The sequence below is a fragment of the Engystomops pustulosus genome, chromosome 5, assembly GCF_040894005.1.
Source record: "Engystomops pustulosus chromosome 5, aEngPut4.maternal, whole genome shotgun sequence".
Lineage (NCBI taxonomy): Eukaryota > Metazoa > Chordata > Amphibia > Anura > Leptodactylidae > Engystomops > Engystomops pustulosus.
The window spans coordinates 191979439-191996638 of NC_092415.1; the positions used below are offsets into that span (position 1 = coordinate 191979439).

Below are 17200 nucleotides of genomic sequence, written 5' to 3' on the forward strand. Positions count from 1 at the left end.
TTGCATATATATTAAGAGAAACATTCATGATAATGGTTACTGCACCACAACATTATTATTACAGATGAACACATAGGGGGTCATTTATCTTATTTCTGAGCTCTTTTTGCGCCTTTGTCGTTTTGGCTTTGTTTGAGCCTTATTAGATGCAAATTTAGCATGGTCAGTACTGGCATTATTATATGCACCCATATAGGCGTAAATCAATATTAAAAAAGGTGCAAACATCCGGAAGCAGGAAAAAATATAAAGACAAATTAGGCGCAAACCAGGGCCAACTCCGGTGAACTGCTGGAAAAAGGCCAAAAAAATTGTGCAAATACCCCAGTGTGTCCAAATAGTCACTAAAATACAACCAAAAAGGGCGCATGACACTAAGAAAAATCTGCCCCATGTAACAAACCAAGACAAACACATGTGTGTCCTGCCTTTTCTCATTTTGGACCATAATTATTACATTGCATATGGCACTAACATGTTCTGAAGCTTTTAATGACTAGTGGAGTGTAAAGTCCCTGACACAGTGTAATTAAACATTTTACCCCGAAGTACAGCATACCTTTCAGATTACTATGTGTGCACCTGTGTGACATCACATGACCAGGGATATAACGAGCCGTGCACCTGTATGACATCACATGACCAGGGATATAATGAGCCGTGCACCTGTGTGACATCACATGAATAGGGATATATAATAAGCTCTGCACCTGTGTCACATTACATGAGCAAGGATATAACGAGCCGTGCAACTGTGTGACATCACAGGCCAGGGATATAACAAGCCGTGCACCTGTGTGACATCACAGGCCAGGGATATAACGAGCCGTGCACCTGTGTGATATCACAGGCCAGGGATATAACGAGCCGTGCATCTGTCTGACATCACAGGACCAGGTATATAACAAGAACGTGCACCTGTGTGACATCACATGACCAGGGATATAACGAGAACGTGCACCTGTGTGGCATCACAGGCCAGGGATATAAGGAGCCGTGCACCTGTGTGACATCACAGGACCAGGGACCGGTGTTTTCCACAGGAAGTAAAGAATGAAGCTTCCTATAGAATGACAGCAAGCAGAGATCTATAAAACTGTGAGGAATTTATACAGGATATTGGAAAATTGCATCACTTTTCATCTTACAAACAATATCATGTATTTGCTAAAATGGAAACACCCCTGTAATGTGGTCCTCCAGGCAATCTCCTTGTTGTAGCTTATGTGCACCGAAGTAATTCTCTTCATTAGTGATTTAGCGGTTGCGAAGTTCATAATGACACTGTTGCGATGGAAATCCTAGAAAGCTTGTGGTTCTCTTCATACACAGCCACTTTTATATGCAATAACTGATCATAGCTCTTCCATAACAAAGCAAAGACAAAGACTGAAGGAAATGCTCAATACGTGGGAATTACCTGCAGGTAAATACTTGTACATCATTTTTCAGGAGGACCTGTCACCTCTCCAGCCAAGAAAGATTAGGGGCACATGTCATAATGTTTTCTCTTTGATGGTTTGTAAATGTTTATCTTTTCTTTATACAAAGTAGCATCCATTTACCTACTATGGAGTCACATATAGGGGCTCATTTACTAAGGGTCCGCGGAGCGCATTTTCGTCAGGTTTCCGTTTTGCGCCGAATTGCCCCAGGATTTTGGTGCACGCGATCTGATTTTGGCACAAAGGCGCCGGCTTGCACGCAACAGAAATTGGGGGGCGTGGACGTCGGACAACCCGACGGGTTCGGACAACGCGCAAGATATAACATTTAGAATTGTGTTGCAAGCCAAGCACTTACATGCACCGGGAAGAAGCAGGTGAACTCCGGCGGACCTCGGCGCGGAAGCAACACATGCAGGATATTGGACGCACGACCTTAGTGAATCACCCGAATCCTCGTCGGATAACGCACCGCGGGATTGCGACAGGACCGGGTAAGTAAATCTGCCCCATAGTCTTTTTGTAGCTGATTTGGGTGCAGTTTTAGGAGCCAAAGGCAGAAGTTTATGTAAAGTAAAGTACAGGTTTAATTACTTCCTTCATACCATCTATCTAAGATATTTCTGCCTTTGGCTCTAAAATCTGCCAGAAAGATGTATAAACCGTTGAGTTCCTATTTTGGAGTGTTTTGACCTTTTTACACACCTGATTAGACCTGATATGATTTGTAGAAGCAAACAAAAAACAGCAGACACTACTATTAAAACATTTAAAATTGTCTGGGCACGGCAAGCATTGCTGAAAACCAATGTGCAACATGCAAAAGAGAAGAAAGCTGCTGCTATAGTTGTGCACACCAGGAAATCAACAAAAGTAAAAATTCAGATCACTCCATTTCCGTAGTACGTATACATAAAAAACTAAAATATAAAATCTTGAACATTTTAAGAATCCCCACTCCCCAAAATGTCTGACCCACGTTACATAAAAATTTGAAAAAAAGTTGATCAATAGGTCACATACAATTCACAAAATCAATGAAAACATAATCACAAAAATGACACCTGTACACGGAAACATTAAAAAGTTAGTGTCAGAAAATGGCAATACAGAAAAAAGAAATTATTCAAAGTTTTTAAATTTTTTTAAGATTGAGGACAAAACTATATACATTTACATATATTGCTATAATTGTTCTGGCCTAAATAATAAAGGACAGGTGTCATGTGAAAGATGTAAAAGGAAAACTTCCTAGAAAATGGCACACTTGTGTTTTTTGATCACTTTTGAAGTACCGTATTTGGAATATTTTCTAGCTTCCCTGTACATTGCATGGAATATTAAGTGGTGCCACTAAAAAGTACAATTTGTTACACAGAAAACAAGTCCTCATACGCCTCTGTAAATTGAAAAATAAAGAAAATGATTTTGCTTTTGAGAAGGTGGGTAAACGGATAAGCAAAAAACTAAAAATGGTTGTATCCTCTAATGGTTAAGACATATGATATATCATGATTATTACATCCTAAACATTACAAAACTGTCAGTGTCCTAGATAAGAGGATGTGGAGTTGTATGAACCCATCCTGGAAGCAGCCATGCCAGGACCCAGGGACACCTGTGCTGTTTGGGTTAATGGGGGTGACAGAATGAAGTAGCATTGGGGTCAGCAGGAGGATGGAGTGTAGTTACTGTCACGTTGCCTATTACATTGCTGCAATGTGTCTGGCAGGAGACTTAATAGAAAGACAACACCCAGCACGGACATCTACAGTGGCACACGTGTGCAATATGGGTATTAGATACTAGCGCTGGAGACTTTAGAGAGGAAGGGTTACAGAAAAAGCAGCCACATAACACCAATAAGTAGTCAGAGAGCTGAAGCCGGAAGTCTAGAGAATAAGACGACTGAGTGTAGAACAGAAAGTCCACACACAGTTACTGCACATAAGAATTCATACGCTTTGTGTAATATGTCAGCTGTATTGTCAGTGCTTTCACTCATGAAATCGTCTATTTTCAAGCATCATTTAGATGTTTCAGAATGAGTATAAATATTCATGTGAAAATTACCAATTATCATGTTTCAGCCTCTATGAATCTCCCTGGTTTCTTAGATAAGTTATCTGTTTTGTCTTTTGTCACAGAAATGCGCAGGATTACTTACTACCAATTTACTCAACTTGACGATAGCAAGGTGAAAGGCTAAGTGAGCGCCAAAACAGCGCAGAGGAGAGTTTCCATGGAGATGAAGTACGGTGGCAACAATGCAACGGAAGACACAGGTAAGTGAGCATTTTTTTTTTGGTGGGATTCCTCAGCGGGGGCTCGCAGGGACATGTTTCTACAGTGTTACTTTTAGTTAAAAATATCACAATTACAATTCATTGTATTTTTAGCCTCTGATTTGATGTACTGTATGAAATATCTGCTAAAAAATAATCTGGTTGCAATTTAAATGGGTTTTTTCATTAATTGAATAAATATATGATTGCGAGGAGACGCAGCTAATAGACCCCCCCACAATTGACACAACCGGGGTTCCCTCCATCATGTGCTCCATTGAGACCTATGGGACTTCCGGATAATCGCACATTGTAATCAATGGGTTAAAATGAGACAGCTTCGGGTCTTCAGAAGACCCGAGGCTGTCTTGGCGACTGATCGCCGCTCCCTGTGACGTCATCAGGGGGCCGCAGATGCCTGGCAGCTTCAAAAAGATGACGGCGCATGGGTGCTGCCATCTTGGTGTAGATCGTCGCTCCCTGTGACGTCTCATTTTAACCCATTGATTAGAATGTGAGGTTCATACATGAATGAGAAGGAAAATCCCTATATACTGCCATACTGTAGTATGGCAGTATATGGTAGGATCAATCAGACAACCTAGGGTTAAATTACCCTAGGTGGTCTGAAAAATAATTAACGTAAAAATGAAAAAAGTTTAAAACAATTATATAAAAAACCCTAAAAATTCAAATCACCCCCTTTCCCTAGAAGTTATATAAATATAAATAAACAATAAAAATCATAAACACATTCCCAATCTATCAAAATATAACTACGGCTTTTTACTGCATTTAACCCCGTAACAGAAAATAGCGCCCAAAGTCAAAAATGGATTTTTTTTTGCCATTTTGAAAAATATAAAAAATTCAATAAAAAGTGATCAGAAGGTCATACAGTCCTAAGAGTAGAAGCATTGATGTCATAAAATGTCATCAAAAGTCACAAAAAATGACACCACCCACAGCTCCGTACACCGTATTGTGTGAAAAAGTCCTTAATGGGTTAAAGACAGAGATGCAAATTAAAATAATTTTAACCCTTCCTGCAGCAGCGGCATGGCAGCACAACTAGGAAGTTTCCAGGATTGTCAGCTGCCAGGGGACTTATTGGGGCTCATTTGCTAAGGGTTGCGCTGCTCATTTTCATCGGACTGTTTCGGGCATTACACTGCTTGCACAGGTATTTTACAGGTGTCTGTGCTGGGATTTTTGTGCATACGATCCATTTTCATGTGACACAATTTAGGGGGTGTGCCGTCGTACTGATTTGGACTGAGTGTAGGATTTAACTTTCAAATTGTGTCACATCCAATGCACTTACATGCACAAGGATGAAGAGAAGAAGAATCTATCTCATAGATAGATAGATAGATAGATAGATAGATAAAATAAAATAAGGAATCCAAAAGATGAACAGATCCAGCACTCCAAGTTTCAAATAGACTGATAAAAAATCTGTAAAGGTTTATTCAATCCATTCGTAAAAAAGACAAAAAAGACATACGGTCCGGAGACCCAAGGACCTACGCGTTTCGAATGATTATATTACATTCTTAGTCATGGTCCATGACTAAGAATGTAATATAATAATTCGAAACGCGTAGGTCTTTGGGTCTCCGGACCGTATGTCTTTTTTGTCTTTTTTACGAATGGATTGAATAAACCTTTACAGATTTTTTATCAGTCTATTTGAAACTTGGAGTGCTGGATCTGTTCATCTTTTGGATTCTTGGTTTGTTGCTGGTGATCAACACAGTTCTCTTCTTCCGAGCACCCTCCACCACAAGATTATGAACTGTATTTGGTGCATACGTAAGTGAACCGACCCTTCCTCTTTTCTTTTGTTGTTTATAAAAATAAAATACACTGGCAAAGGAAGTCATTTAGAGAAAACATAATGACATAAAATTTCAATATTTAGATTAATTCTAAGTAAAATGTGTAAGTAACTGAAACCTGAACACAATGTTTAATGACACAATTAGCTCCTTGTATTGTGACACAAGTGGTGATGTTGTTCAGCCATTAAAGAAACAAACTGTACGTCGTTCTTTTATCTGGATCTGGCAGCTCAGCTACGTAAATAGTAACAACAAACAATGGGAGCCTTTATTAAGGGGAAACATTTCTGACATGGGTCATTAGATCATTATAATGTTTATTACATGCATGGAGCTTTACAGTCAGCGTGTGGACATTAGGGGTTTGCTTTGTCTGTCAATCATCACTTTACATTAACTCAGAAGAAATGGGGAAGACAATATTTTATGCCTAACGTGACAATGTGTTGGGTGTAAGCCTCCTGTCAGGTTATATATGTGAAATAATGCTGTGACTGATGTTGCAATATGAGAAATATGCAAAAAGCAAACAGCACACAAGCATTCTGCAAGCTACAAATCTTTATTACAAGACTACAATATGTAGATGGATATATGTAGAGTCCTCAATCGTTGTTATTGACTAACTAAAAAGGATGATAACATTTGCAAGTTTTGGAGGCTACTCAGGTCTCTTCATCAGGCAACATCAACAAAACTTCTAAATAGAACACAAATTTATACACAGATGGAAACTCAGTGGATGATACAGACCGATAGGAGGGACATGTTTTATTAAGAGTCTAGTTCACTTATGTTTTACAATAAAGGAATTTTAGTATTACAATGAGTTGATCCATGTATGAATTATTCACTGGATATTTCTGATATATTATGTTTCTTTACACTGTACACTTAATTGTTTGAATTCACATTTGACCAATTAGATTGTGGGTTGGGGGTTAAATATGTGCTGGTGTGCTGTTAATACTATTCTTGAAAAAGGTGGTAGACCAAAACATTGCATGGCATAAAATGATCACACTTTGCTTCACTACAATCCAGAGTCCTGCCTCTTCCTTGGATTTAACTGATTAGAAAAACATTATATATATATATATATATATATATATATATATATATATATATATATATATATATATATATGAGATAGATAGATAGATATAGAAGTATCTCCAAGGAAAAACTGTCCAAAGACTTGAGACCAGACTGGCAGCAACAATGTGAAATGAACTGGGAAAGGTGGTGCTACATGGAATAATGGTCTGCCGCTGAGTGATATTTTTAATCTTACTACTTCAGTGCTGCCCCTTTTTTGGATACATTTTGGAAGATTGGTTCAATCTGTGGAGGTTTACAGCTGCTTAGACAGATAGATATATAGATAAAATATATAATATGAAAATAAGAATATATCAAGAATAAATATAATATGAAAAAAAGATTAACAGAATATATGGATGATAAATATAGATATTTATAGATAGATTGATGAATGAAATAGATAGTTAGAAAGATATGTGACAGATATAAATTTGAGTAAGTTAACATCAATAAAAGTTTCACTTTTGGTCTTTATAAATCTATTTTATATTGTATTTTAATGGTGGGAATCGGTATTATTTATTTAAAGAGCAGCATTATTTCCACGGAGCTGTACATTTCATAAGGGGTTCACATACATTACGTGAAACAAACACAAATATGTACAAAAGGCACAAGAATAGACTGACCTGCTACAAGTGGAAGGAGGCTCCTGCCCATGTGGCTCATAATCTAAATGGGAGGATAGATGATGGATTATTGTGTATTGTAGGCGATCCTAAACAGATGGGTTTTCTGGAATTGTTTGGAAGGTGGAAGGAAGATTTCGGATAATTTGATGCTGAATTAAAGGGATTTCGGTCTACATGTATAGTTGTGTATTTATTAACTACCTTAAGTTGTACTGACTACTTGAGATGGCAAAAATATCTCTACAATATCTTATCTTACAATATCTTACAATAGTCATAGAATTGACTAAGGAAAGACCTTTATAGAAGTAAACTAGAATGGATTCATTAGAAGATTGCTTATTGCTTGATTTTTGTTTTTAATGTTTTTCAAAAAAGTGAATGGATTGGGACGGTTCTCGACATATAATAACTACGCAATAAATATTAACTGAAGCTTCTTACATCCAATTATGTGAAGTGAAATAACATCAGCTAAAAGTAACCTTTATTTCTGCAAATAGAAGCTATTCTTAGCCAACGTATTGTAATATGCTTAACCTCTTGGAGCTCAGCGTCCGATATATCGGACGCAGCGCTGATATATCGGACGCAGTGCTGATCCGATCAGGACCCCTGAGCTGCCTGCTGGCAGTGCCTGAAAGATGGCGTCATCTTAAAGGCACAGTGTCAGCCAATGCATGTGCATAGGCTGACACTGCTATTACCCTGCAATACATCAGTATTGCAGGATATTATCATGAACAAACAATCAGATGATTGCTTGTTCATGTCCCATGGTGGAAATAGTCAAAAATGCCCATAATCCCCATAACATATAAAGAGACATATAACGCTAAAAAAGTCTAAATCGTAACACAAACCCCAGTATCACCCCACATATACAGTATCACCGCGTCCGTAACAACCCATAGAATAAAAGTAAATTATTATTGAACCGGCATGATGAATGCCCTTAAAAAAAACTGTTAAAAACCCGCCAAAAATTATGATTTTTACCTATTGAATCCCACAAAAAAAAATGCAATAAAAAGTGTTAAAAAAACATATGTACTCCAGAATGATACTGGTGCAAAGTACAAAATGTCCCACAAAAAACAAGCCATCAACCAGCTCTGAAGCCAAAAAGTAAAAATGTTATGCCACTTGGAAGAAGGTAAAGCAAAAATGATAGATTTTTCCCCACATTAGTTTTTATAAAAAAAAATATTCATGTCTGGTATCCCCGTAATCGTATCGACCCATAGAATAAAGATAACATGATTATTAGGCTAAACGGTGAGCACACAAAAAAAAGTAAAAAATCCAGTACAGAATTGATTCTTTTCTACTCCTGACCTAAAAAAAATATTCCTTAATTTTCATCAATAGGGGATACCAACCCCAGAATGGTAACACTGAAAAAAGCATCTCATCCCGCAAAAGAAATGCCGTCACATGGCCCCAATAACGAAAAAGCGAAAATGTTATAGCCTACAAAAGGGGCCAATGAGGAAACTAAAATCCTGGCAGCTGCAGGTCCCTCCTTCCATTCTGCACCCATAAAACAAGTAACGGACACATGTGGGGAACAAATTGTAAGATGAGTTTTCTCTTTTTATCTTTTGGAAATGTGTAAATTTTCGGGCTAAATGAACGTATAGCCGGCACAATTTGACCATTCTAAATTTCACCTCCATTTTGATGTAATTACTGTGAAGATCTCAAGAGGTTAACAATCTTCCTAAAAGCTGTTTCTGATAGTTTGAGGGGTGGGTTGGTTATATAGGGAGTTTATATAGGGAGTTTCAAAACTGTATTTATCCCCAAAATGGTCAATTCTGAAAATACGGAAAAGCGATATTCGATTTGTAAGCCGCGTGACGTCAAAATATATTATCCAGACATTTCAAAAAATGATGAAAATGTAAAGTAGACAAATGGGAAATGTTATGCAGCGACTTATTTAGGTAGTAAATCTATCTGCGTGAAAACACAATGATTTATAATTCCGAAAAATGGAAAATTTTTCAAAAAATTCATAATTTTTTTCTTTTTTCTAAATAAATGCAAAACTTATCAGCCAAAATGAAGTACAACATATGGGGAAAAAACTTTCTCAGAATCACTTTGATAAGTAACAGTGTTCAAAAGTTATAACCATATAAAGCGACGCAAATCAGAATCCAAAAAATGGGACTGAGCCTTAAGCTATAAACTGGCTGCGTCATTAAGGAGTTAATATCCAGAATATTCAAGATAGCAGAGATTTAATAAATCCCCGAGATAATGAACAATACATTGGAAAGCAATGGCGATTGATCTGTGCTCCATTAATAGCACTGTGCCATTACCTACAGTATTTCATCATGTTGTCTCACAGATACATGTTATCCTACCACAAATGACTGCGTAGTGAGCGGCTATCAATATTACATATCGGTTTAGGTCCATGATGTATTAATTACCACAAACACTTGCCAACAAAGAAAAGGAACCTTATACCGCCTTCTATCTTCTCCAAGAATAAGCTCATTCATTGTCAGGTATAAAATCTATTTTATGGAATAGTATAAACCCGGCTGGAATAGCTATAGACTACATAATAAAGAAAATACAGGACTCGTAGCTGCACAAAGAATCAAGTTGGGAGATTAATGACTATAAAACAGAAGATTTGAGCAAACAGTAGGCCGTAATTTCCAGGTTTGTGTAGAAAAAAATATATACAACTTTAATAAATCAAATCCTGTAGAAATCGAGTCTGCAGAATCCTATAACATTGGAGCTGATAATTGTACGGCTGTAGTGAGTGGGTGGTGAAGACGACAGAGGCAGGAATCCTCTCTGCTGAGTCCATCAAATAAGGCAGAGAAGGCTAAATCTGTACATTTATAAAGACAAAATGACCACTAATTCATATATACTGCAATGTATCACGTAACACAGGTAATGCAGCAAGTTACATGTTATGCTCTATACATTATCCTACACAGATGTTCCCTACAAGGTGAAATAATATAACAGGGAGCGAGGTAATGTGCATTATCCTTGAGCACAATTAGAGCTCTACTCTCCATTGGGTGTAGTAGGCCTATAATTCAATATATTTAGGTAAATACAATCTATTACATTACCCAGTTAGGCTCAGGTCACACTACTGTTCCTTCCCTTTGTTAAATAAGTAAAGATTGGAGGATTTAATGGAGGTTTAATTAAAAATCCCATTGACATCAATTAAAATTTAATGTCATCTGTTATGTCCCGTTTAGGCAGGGATCCGTTATCCATGCACTTTTTGGATGAAAAAAATGACGGCGGCCTCAGTACTTTTCCTCCGTTTGAAAAAAAAACCGCACGGATAATGGATATGTGACAAAGCTGACCATAGGGAACGACACAAAATTTATATTGATGTCAATGGGATTTTGCACTGATACGTTAAACCTCCATTCTTCACGGTTTTAATGGAGAGAAGGAACAGTAGTGTGAATTTAGCCTTAGTTTGGCTTTCACCTATTAAGTATTAAGAGTATTAGTTTGGCTTTCACCTTGTAAGTATTATATAGACCTTTAGGAGAATATAAGAAACCCTGGAAAAAATGAATAATTATCTATGTGTGGATATTAGGTAAATATATAGCAGGAGATTAATTTATTGACAATATTTGAGTAAAACTATTTGTAGGTTTAACTTTAAAATTTTATGTTACAAACTAAACTTTACCCCCCCAATTGATATGTTTATATATGTAACATTTAGGATTCGTGGTGGTCCTGAGCTTGTAGTGAGCACGCTCTGTAACACTAACATGCAAGTTACACGGCAGGACGCCATCTGAACGGTGTATATAAGACGACAGATGTCCCTTGCAGCTGGATTATATAAATTTCCCTGCTTTCGTGAAATAGCCATAGTGCTCCATATGAAATGTGTCTATTATAGGTATATACAATGCATATTCATGGTGAATACTTAGAGAAATGCAGGAAAGTACAGCCATGCATAATAGACAGAATAATGTTGTTCTGCATTGGAATAATAGATGGTTAAATGCACGGACTGATTGTGTTTTCTATGAATGTGTATATAGGGGAGGCATAATAGCACTAATAATACTAATTATACAACCACTATGTACTGTAAGTGCAAGGACGATACTAGATGCAAAAGGACAGAGAAATCCTATCAAACCTACTGTATATGACAGTATTGTGAACGACAACTGGAAAGGAACCACAGTTATTGACAACAGAATAATAATGATCTTATATAATACATAATGAATAACTTTACAATGAGCAAACAATAAGACAAAAGCACGGACGACCTTGCCCATGAGAGTTTGCAATCTAAATAAAATAACTTACGTCATGACAGTCCATTGACAAGAATACAAATACAATAATAGCGCAGTATGTGTTGTACAATAAGGACATAATACAATCATATAGTACATTATTAAGTGTTGCATTAGGAGCCATATTACTAAGCATTATTGCAAGTATAACATTGTAGCAATTTGGTCATTTGTATGTGAAACATCCAGCAATATCTAATACAGAAATTTATCATGAAAAGTATTGGAACATCCACTGTGATAATGTTATCCAGGCCATTCCTATGGCACATTTTTAGGTTTGGCAATAAGATATTTTACTAAATGTTGCTGTAATTATATTCCTTATGATGACACATGTGTGTAGGTTGGATGCAAAGAGAAATTAGTTGGAAGCTGGCGATTTTTTTGTGAAGCTTTTGTTTTTATAATGTTAGTATTAGTGGTTGTATTGTTACAGAAATGTACAATGGGGTTTATGCAACTTGTACATCCATTGTTACAATCCCCATTCAGGTGTAAGGAACAACTGCATAAATTCTCTAAAACATATAACATGTTGTGAACATATCCTAATGCTCATGTACGTTATGCATCAGCATCTTTTTTTATTAGGCCAGCTACAGCAATTAGTTATACCTTGGCCTATCAGAAATTAGGAATGTAATATGGTTTATTGTGTATTTGATGAAATTGTGGTTATTTGGCATGTGGCAGCACAATCAAAGAAATTACCTAAAATAAATACTTGTCTGTCTTAAAATGGCTACCTTATAGATATATCTCATAGAGTGTAAGCTCTTGAGAGCAGGGCCCTCCCGTTGTTACATCTGACAATATTATCGCTCTGTAATATCTGATTTGGTTTGGAGATGTCCCCATGATCGGAACAGCGCTGCAGAATATGATGGCGCTATAGAAATTAAGATATATTATATCTTCTCTAATGAATAAAGAGAATGTGTGATCTACATTATTACTCTGTATTGTGGTTTGTAGTCTGTCTTGTCAGTAAGAGGACAGAGTCATATTATTTCCCTAGAGCACGGAGCATTACTACTGCAATTTCTTCATTGACGGATACGTAATTAATTGGAAATAACCTCAAGAAACTGCTTTGGGGACCTTGAAGCCAACACATATTGTGGATGTAATTTATAACTTTACATCTATCTTTCAGGCACGGATCTGCTTTGATATATTTTATATTTGTAATATGATTGTAAAAATTACTTTGCATTTAAGGGGTCAAGGAATTATATAACCAAATACAAATTTAATTAAAAACAAACATGAAATGCAGTTAGTTTCATATTTATTTTATGATCCACATGTGAAAATAAAAAGAACAAAGTGATGTTTCTTAAATGCTTGGGTATTATATAATACAATATTTCTCTTTTTTATAATTTTGTTTAAATACAATATTTCTCAGGGTTGACCAGTATATTCAACACCTAAAGATTTCACAGGTTTCTGCCTTAACTATTTTCCATTAGAAGGGATTAGAATTTTGCTAGAATGTCAGCCATACAGCAATTTACCTATCCTAGGCCATAAACAACAAATTCTTCCTGAAAGAGGAACTTTATTTTCCCAGCAAGTATCTCCAGTGACTGATTTGTTCGTTTATTACTTATGGAATTTAGCCGGAATTCATGTTAGTAAAAATAGGTAATATACAACCAATAAAGAAGGATAATGAGGATAGCAAAGAAAGTAATGTGTAATTAATAGGCCCCATCCATCAAATACACAGTGATTATGATGATGGTTAATACTATAATTGATTTTATACAGTATCTTAAAAAAGAGCCATAGTCTTATTACAGGTAGTACTCTGTTATAAGACATGGTATATAAGGACAGGTATAAGGAACAAGGCACTAGGCTGTTATTGTCCAAGTACTTTTAGACTAACAAAATATGTCTTTGCCCAGCTTTAGGGTAAAGTATAAACATATTTATTTAGTATAGCTTAGAACAATACATTACTATTAGAAGAAAAGGATAAAACAAATCCTTAACGTTTCAGAATTACTCTTTACTAATTTCTGAATATATAATGATGAATGGTGGGTTGAAAAAAAAAAGCAAAACAAATTGAACACAACAAAACAATACCACTACGAGTGGTATGTATATTATGTATACATTATACATTGTATAACATCTGTGCTTAAAGTACAGCAGAATATGCGTTGCTGATGTTAGTTTGAACTCTTCCTCATTCCACTCCTACCCTTTGCTATTGATTTCCACCAATCCATTTCCTGTTGACTTTGTTCTGGGCTGCACACAATAAAGCGAACTGTGATGGACAGATGCCTCCTCCAATGAATTTCTGGACTGGGACTCTGATGTCACAAGAGGTTTGTCTGCCCACTTACTCAGAGTCTGCTAGTGTTTTATAGACTTCTATATGTTGTATTATTTGATTTATTTCCTTTCTTCTGACTATCCATTTACCTCCTGATTCTGTACTGCATTGTCTTCTTGGTTTTGAACTGCATCTGTACAACTGTTCTTTTGTGTTTGGTTTGCCCTGTATGCGTCTCTGGGTTTGTAATTTGGTGCAGGAGTAGAGCGTCGACCAGCTGTCACCTAACGCTTAGAGTTGGATGGGCAAATATGTGAGGGGCAGCTGGGGATGAATTTTCTTTAGGGCTCACTGTACTTGTCTGTCATACCTTTTCATCCTTGTCCATTCCCTTACAGAAGCATTACACATTGGACCATATTTATCAGGACCTCTGCGCCACATCAGTTGGGTAGAGGCCCTGAAATAATCGCAAATGCTAGCTTATTATTATACTTGCGATTATTTTGCCCTCTCTGCCACCTATGCCAGCGGGGCATGAGGGGGGCGTGAGTCGGCGCTGGGCGTTACTGTTCCCATGCTGGGGCACTCGCTGCTGCTGGCGACTTTTCATATGTGAAAAGTCGCCGGCTACGTTTTCTTCTACACCAGGCCCTGCCTGGTGTAGGATAGATGGTACCCAGCCGCTTGCCCCGATTCTCGCTGTGAAAATGCAGCGGCTGGGTTATCGTATGATAAATATGCCCCATCGTATATATGTGTAGACAAAGGTAATGCACAGAACATTATTGGTAAATATCTAACATCCTCTCTTTTGTTAACCCCCTTAGGTACACATGAATTGAGAGAAAATATTCAATGTATTTCATGATTGAGGAATTTCCTCTTGTGATCTCCTCTTTGTATTACTTTAAAAGGTTTCTCAATGCCTAAAATGAAAAGAACATACAGTCAAAAGTATTTTTGCGCTGAGCTCATACACAGGGTCAGATCCAAGTTTCAGTAGGCCTCTGGGCAACAGAGCCTCAGTGGGCACCTTTGCAGTGAACTTATGTGGGGGCAGTAAAAATTCAGAACTCCAGCCTTGTCATATACAGCCCCCTCATGGTTCGATTATATACAGCCCCCCTCACCAGGCAGTGCCAGGCTGCTGAGAACTGAGATTCGACTGTGTGGGCCCCCCAGTAGCTTTGGGCCCCCAGCACTTGCCCGTGTACGCCTGGTGCTTGCGCCCGTCCTGCTCATACAGCTTTATTTATCCTTCCTTATTTATTAAAAAATGGATTAACCATTGTGCCAAGAAACACATATACCTCTTCCTCAAATTGTAAGATGTTGCACACAGGGCCCTCGCTTCTATTATTTGATATGTTAACACTGTGAACTGTGATGTCTGATTTTGTCTGTACATGTACCCTGTGATTGGAATATGTTGGCACTAAATCAATAGAAATGATTATTATTTATACTTGCTGAATAGAGCCTTTATGGTCTTCTACCCTCCAGGACCATACCACAACATGGAAGGTAATGCTTCTAAGCAGATAGGGGGGCTATGAAATAACGAGTCAGGTTATCAATGAACAAGGCCATTTGTTATTTATTTATTGTATTTGGTGTTTCTTGTACAGTGACAAAATATTCCTTATACAGAGATTGTCCAACACACAGTTTAATTATAAAAAGGTAGCATATTTAGCTATATGTATACTATACACTCTGTATTGGTACCGTATATACTTGAGTATAAGCCGACCCGAGTATAAGCAAAGACCCCTAATTTTACCACCAAAAACCGGGAAAACCTATTGACTCGAGTATAAGCCGGGAGTGAGAAATGCATTGGTCACAGCCACCCAGTATATAGCCAGCAAGCCCCCAGTAGTATATAGCCAGACAGGCCCCAGTAGTATATAGCCAGCCTCCCCCTCTAGTATACAACCAGCCAGCCCCCAGTAGTATACAGCCAGCCTAGCCTGCCCCCAGTAGTATACAGCCAGCCCAGCTTGCCCCCAGTAGTATACAGCCAGCCCAGCTTGCCCCCAGTAGTATACAGCCAGCCCAGCCTGCCCCCAGTAGTATACAGCCATCTCAGCCTTCCCCCTCTGGTATACAGCCAGCCCAGCCTGCCCCCTGTAGTATACAGCCACCCCAGCATTATACAGTCAGCCCAGCCTGCCCCTAGTAGTATACAGCTAACCCAGCCTTCCCCCTGTATTATACAACCAGTCCAGCCTGCCCCCAGTAGTATACAGCCAGCCCAGCCTGCCCCCTGTAGTATACAGCCTGCCCAGCTTGCCCCCTGTAGTATACAGCCAGCCCAGCCTGCCCCTGTAGTATACCGCCAGCCCAGCCTGCCCCCTGTAGTATACAGCCAGCCCCCTGTAGTATACAGCCAGCCCAGCCTGCTCCCTGTAGTATACATCCAGTCCAGCCTGCCCCCAGTAGTATACAGCCTGCCCCCAGTAGTATACAGCCAGCCCACCCTTATACGCCGGGGGTGGGAAATGCATTGGTCACAGCCTCCCAGTATATAGCCAGCAAGCCCCCAGTAGTATATAGCCAGACAGCCCCCATTAGTATATAGCCAGCCTCCCCCTCTAGTATACAACCAGCCAGCCCCCAGTTGTATACAGCCAGCCTAGCCTGCCCCCAGTAGTATACAGCCAGCCCAGCCTGCCCCCAGTAGTATACAGCACAGCCCAGCCTGCCCCCAGTAGTATACAGCCATCTCAGCCTTCCCCCAGTAGTATACAGCCATCTCAGCCTTCCCCCTGTGGTATACAGCCAGCCCAGCCTGCCCCCTGTAGTATACAGCCACACCAGCATTATACAGTCAGCCCAGTCTGCCCCTAGTAGTATACAGCTACCCCAGCCTTCCCCCTGTATTATACAACCAGTTCAGCCTGCCCCCAGTAGTATACAGCCAGCCCAGCCTGCCCCCTGTAGTATACAGCCTGCCCCCTGTAGTATACAGCCAGCCCAGCTTGCCCCTGTAGTATACAGCCAGCCCAGCCTGCCCCCTGTAGTATACAGCCAGCCCCCTGTAGTATACAGCCAGCCCAGCCTGCCCCTGTAGTATACAGGCAGCCCAGCCTGCCCCCTGTAGTATACAGCCAGCCCAGCCTGCTCCCTGTAGTATACAGCCAGCCCAGCCTGCCCCCAGTAGTATACAGCCTGCCCACCCTTATAATAAAAAAATAAACTTATATACTCACTGTCTGCGCGGCTCCGCTTCTTTCTTCCTCGTG

General features: G+C 38.8%; 1 protein-coding gene across 1 annotated transcript in view; it reads left to right on the forward strand.

Moving 5' to 3' along the window:
- DNAJC1 (DnaJ heat shock protein family (Hsp40) member C1) overlaps window positions 1-17200 on the forward strand; it is a 289738-nt gene that overhangs the window by 94133 nt on the left and 178405 nt on the right. The window contains exon 5 of the mRNA XM_072154178.1: window positions 3593-3730. Within this exon, the coding sequence (XP_072010279.1) occupies window positions 3713-3730 (18 nt within the window). The 5' untranslated portion in view covers window positions 3593-3712. The remainder of the gene's footprint in view (window positions 1-3592; window positions 3731-17200) is intronic.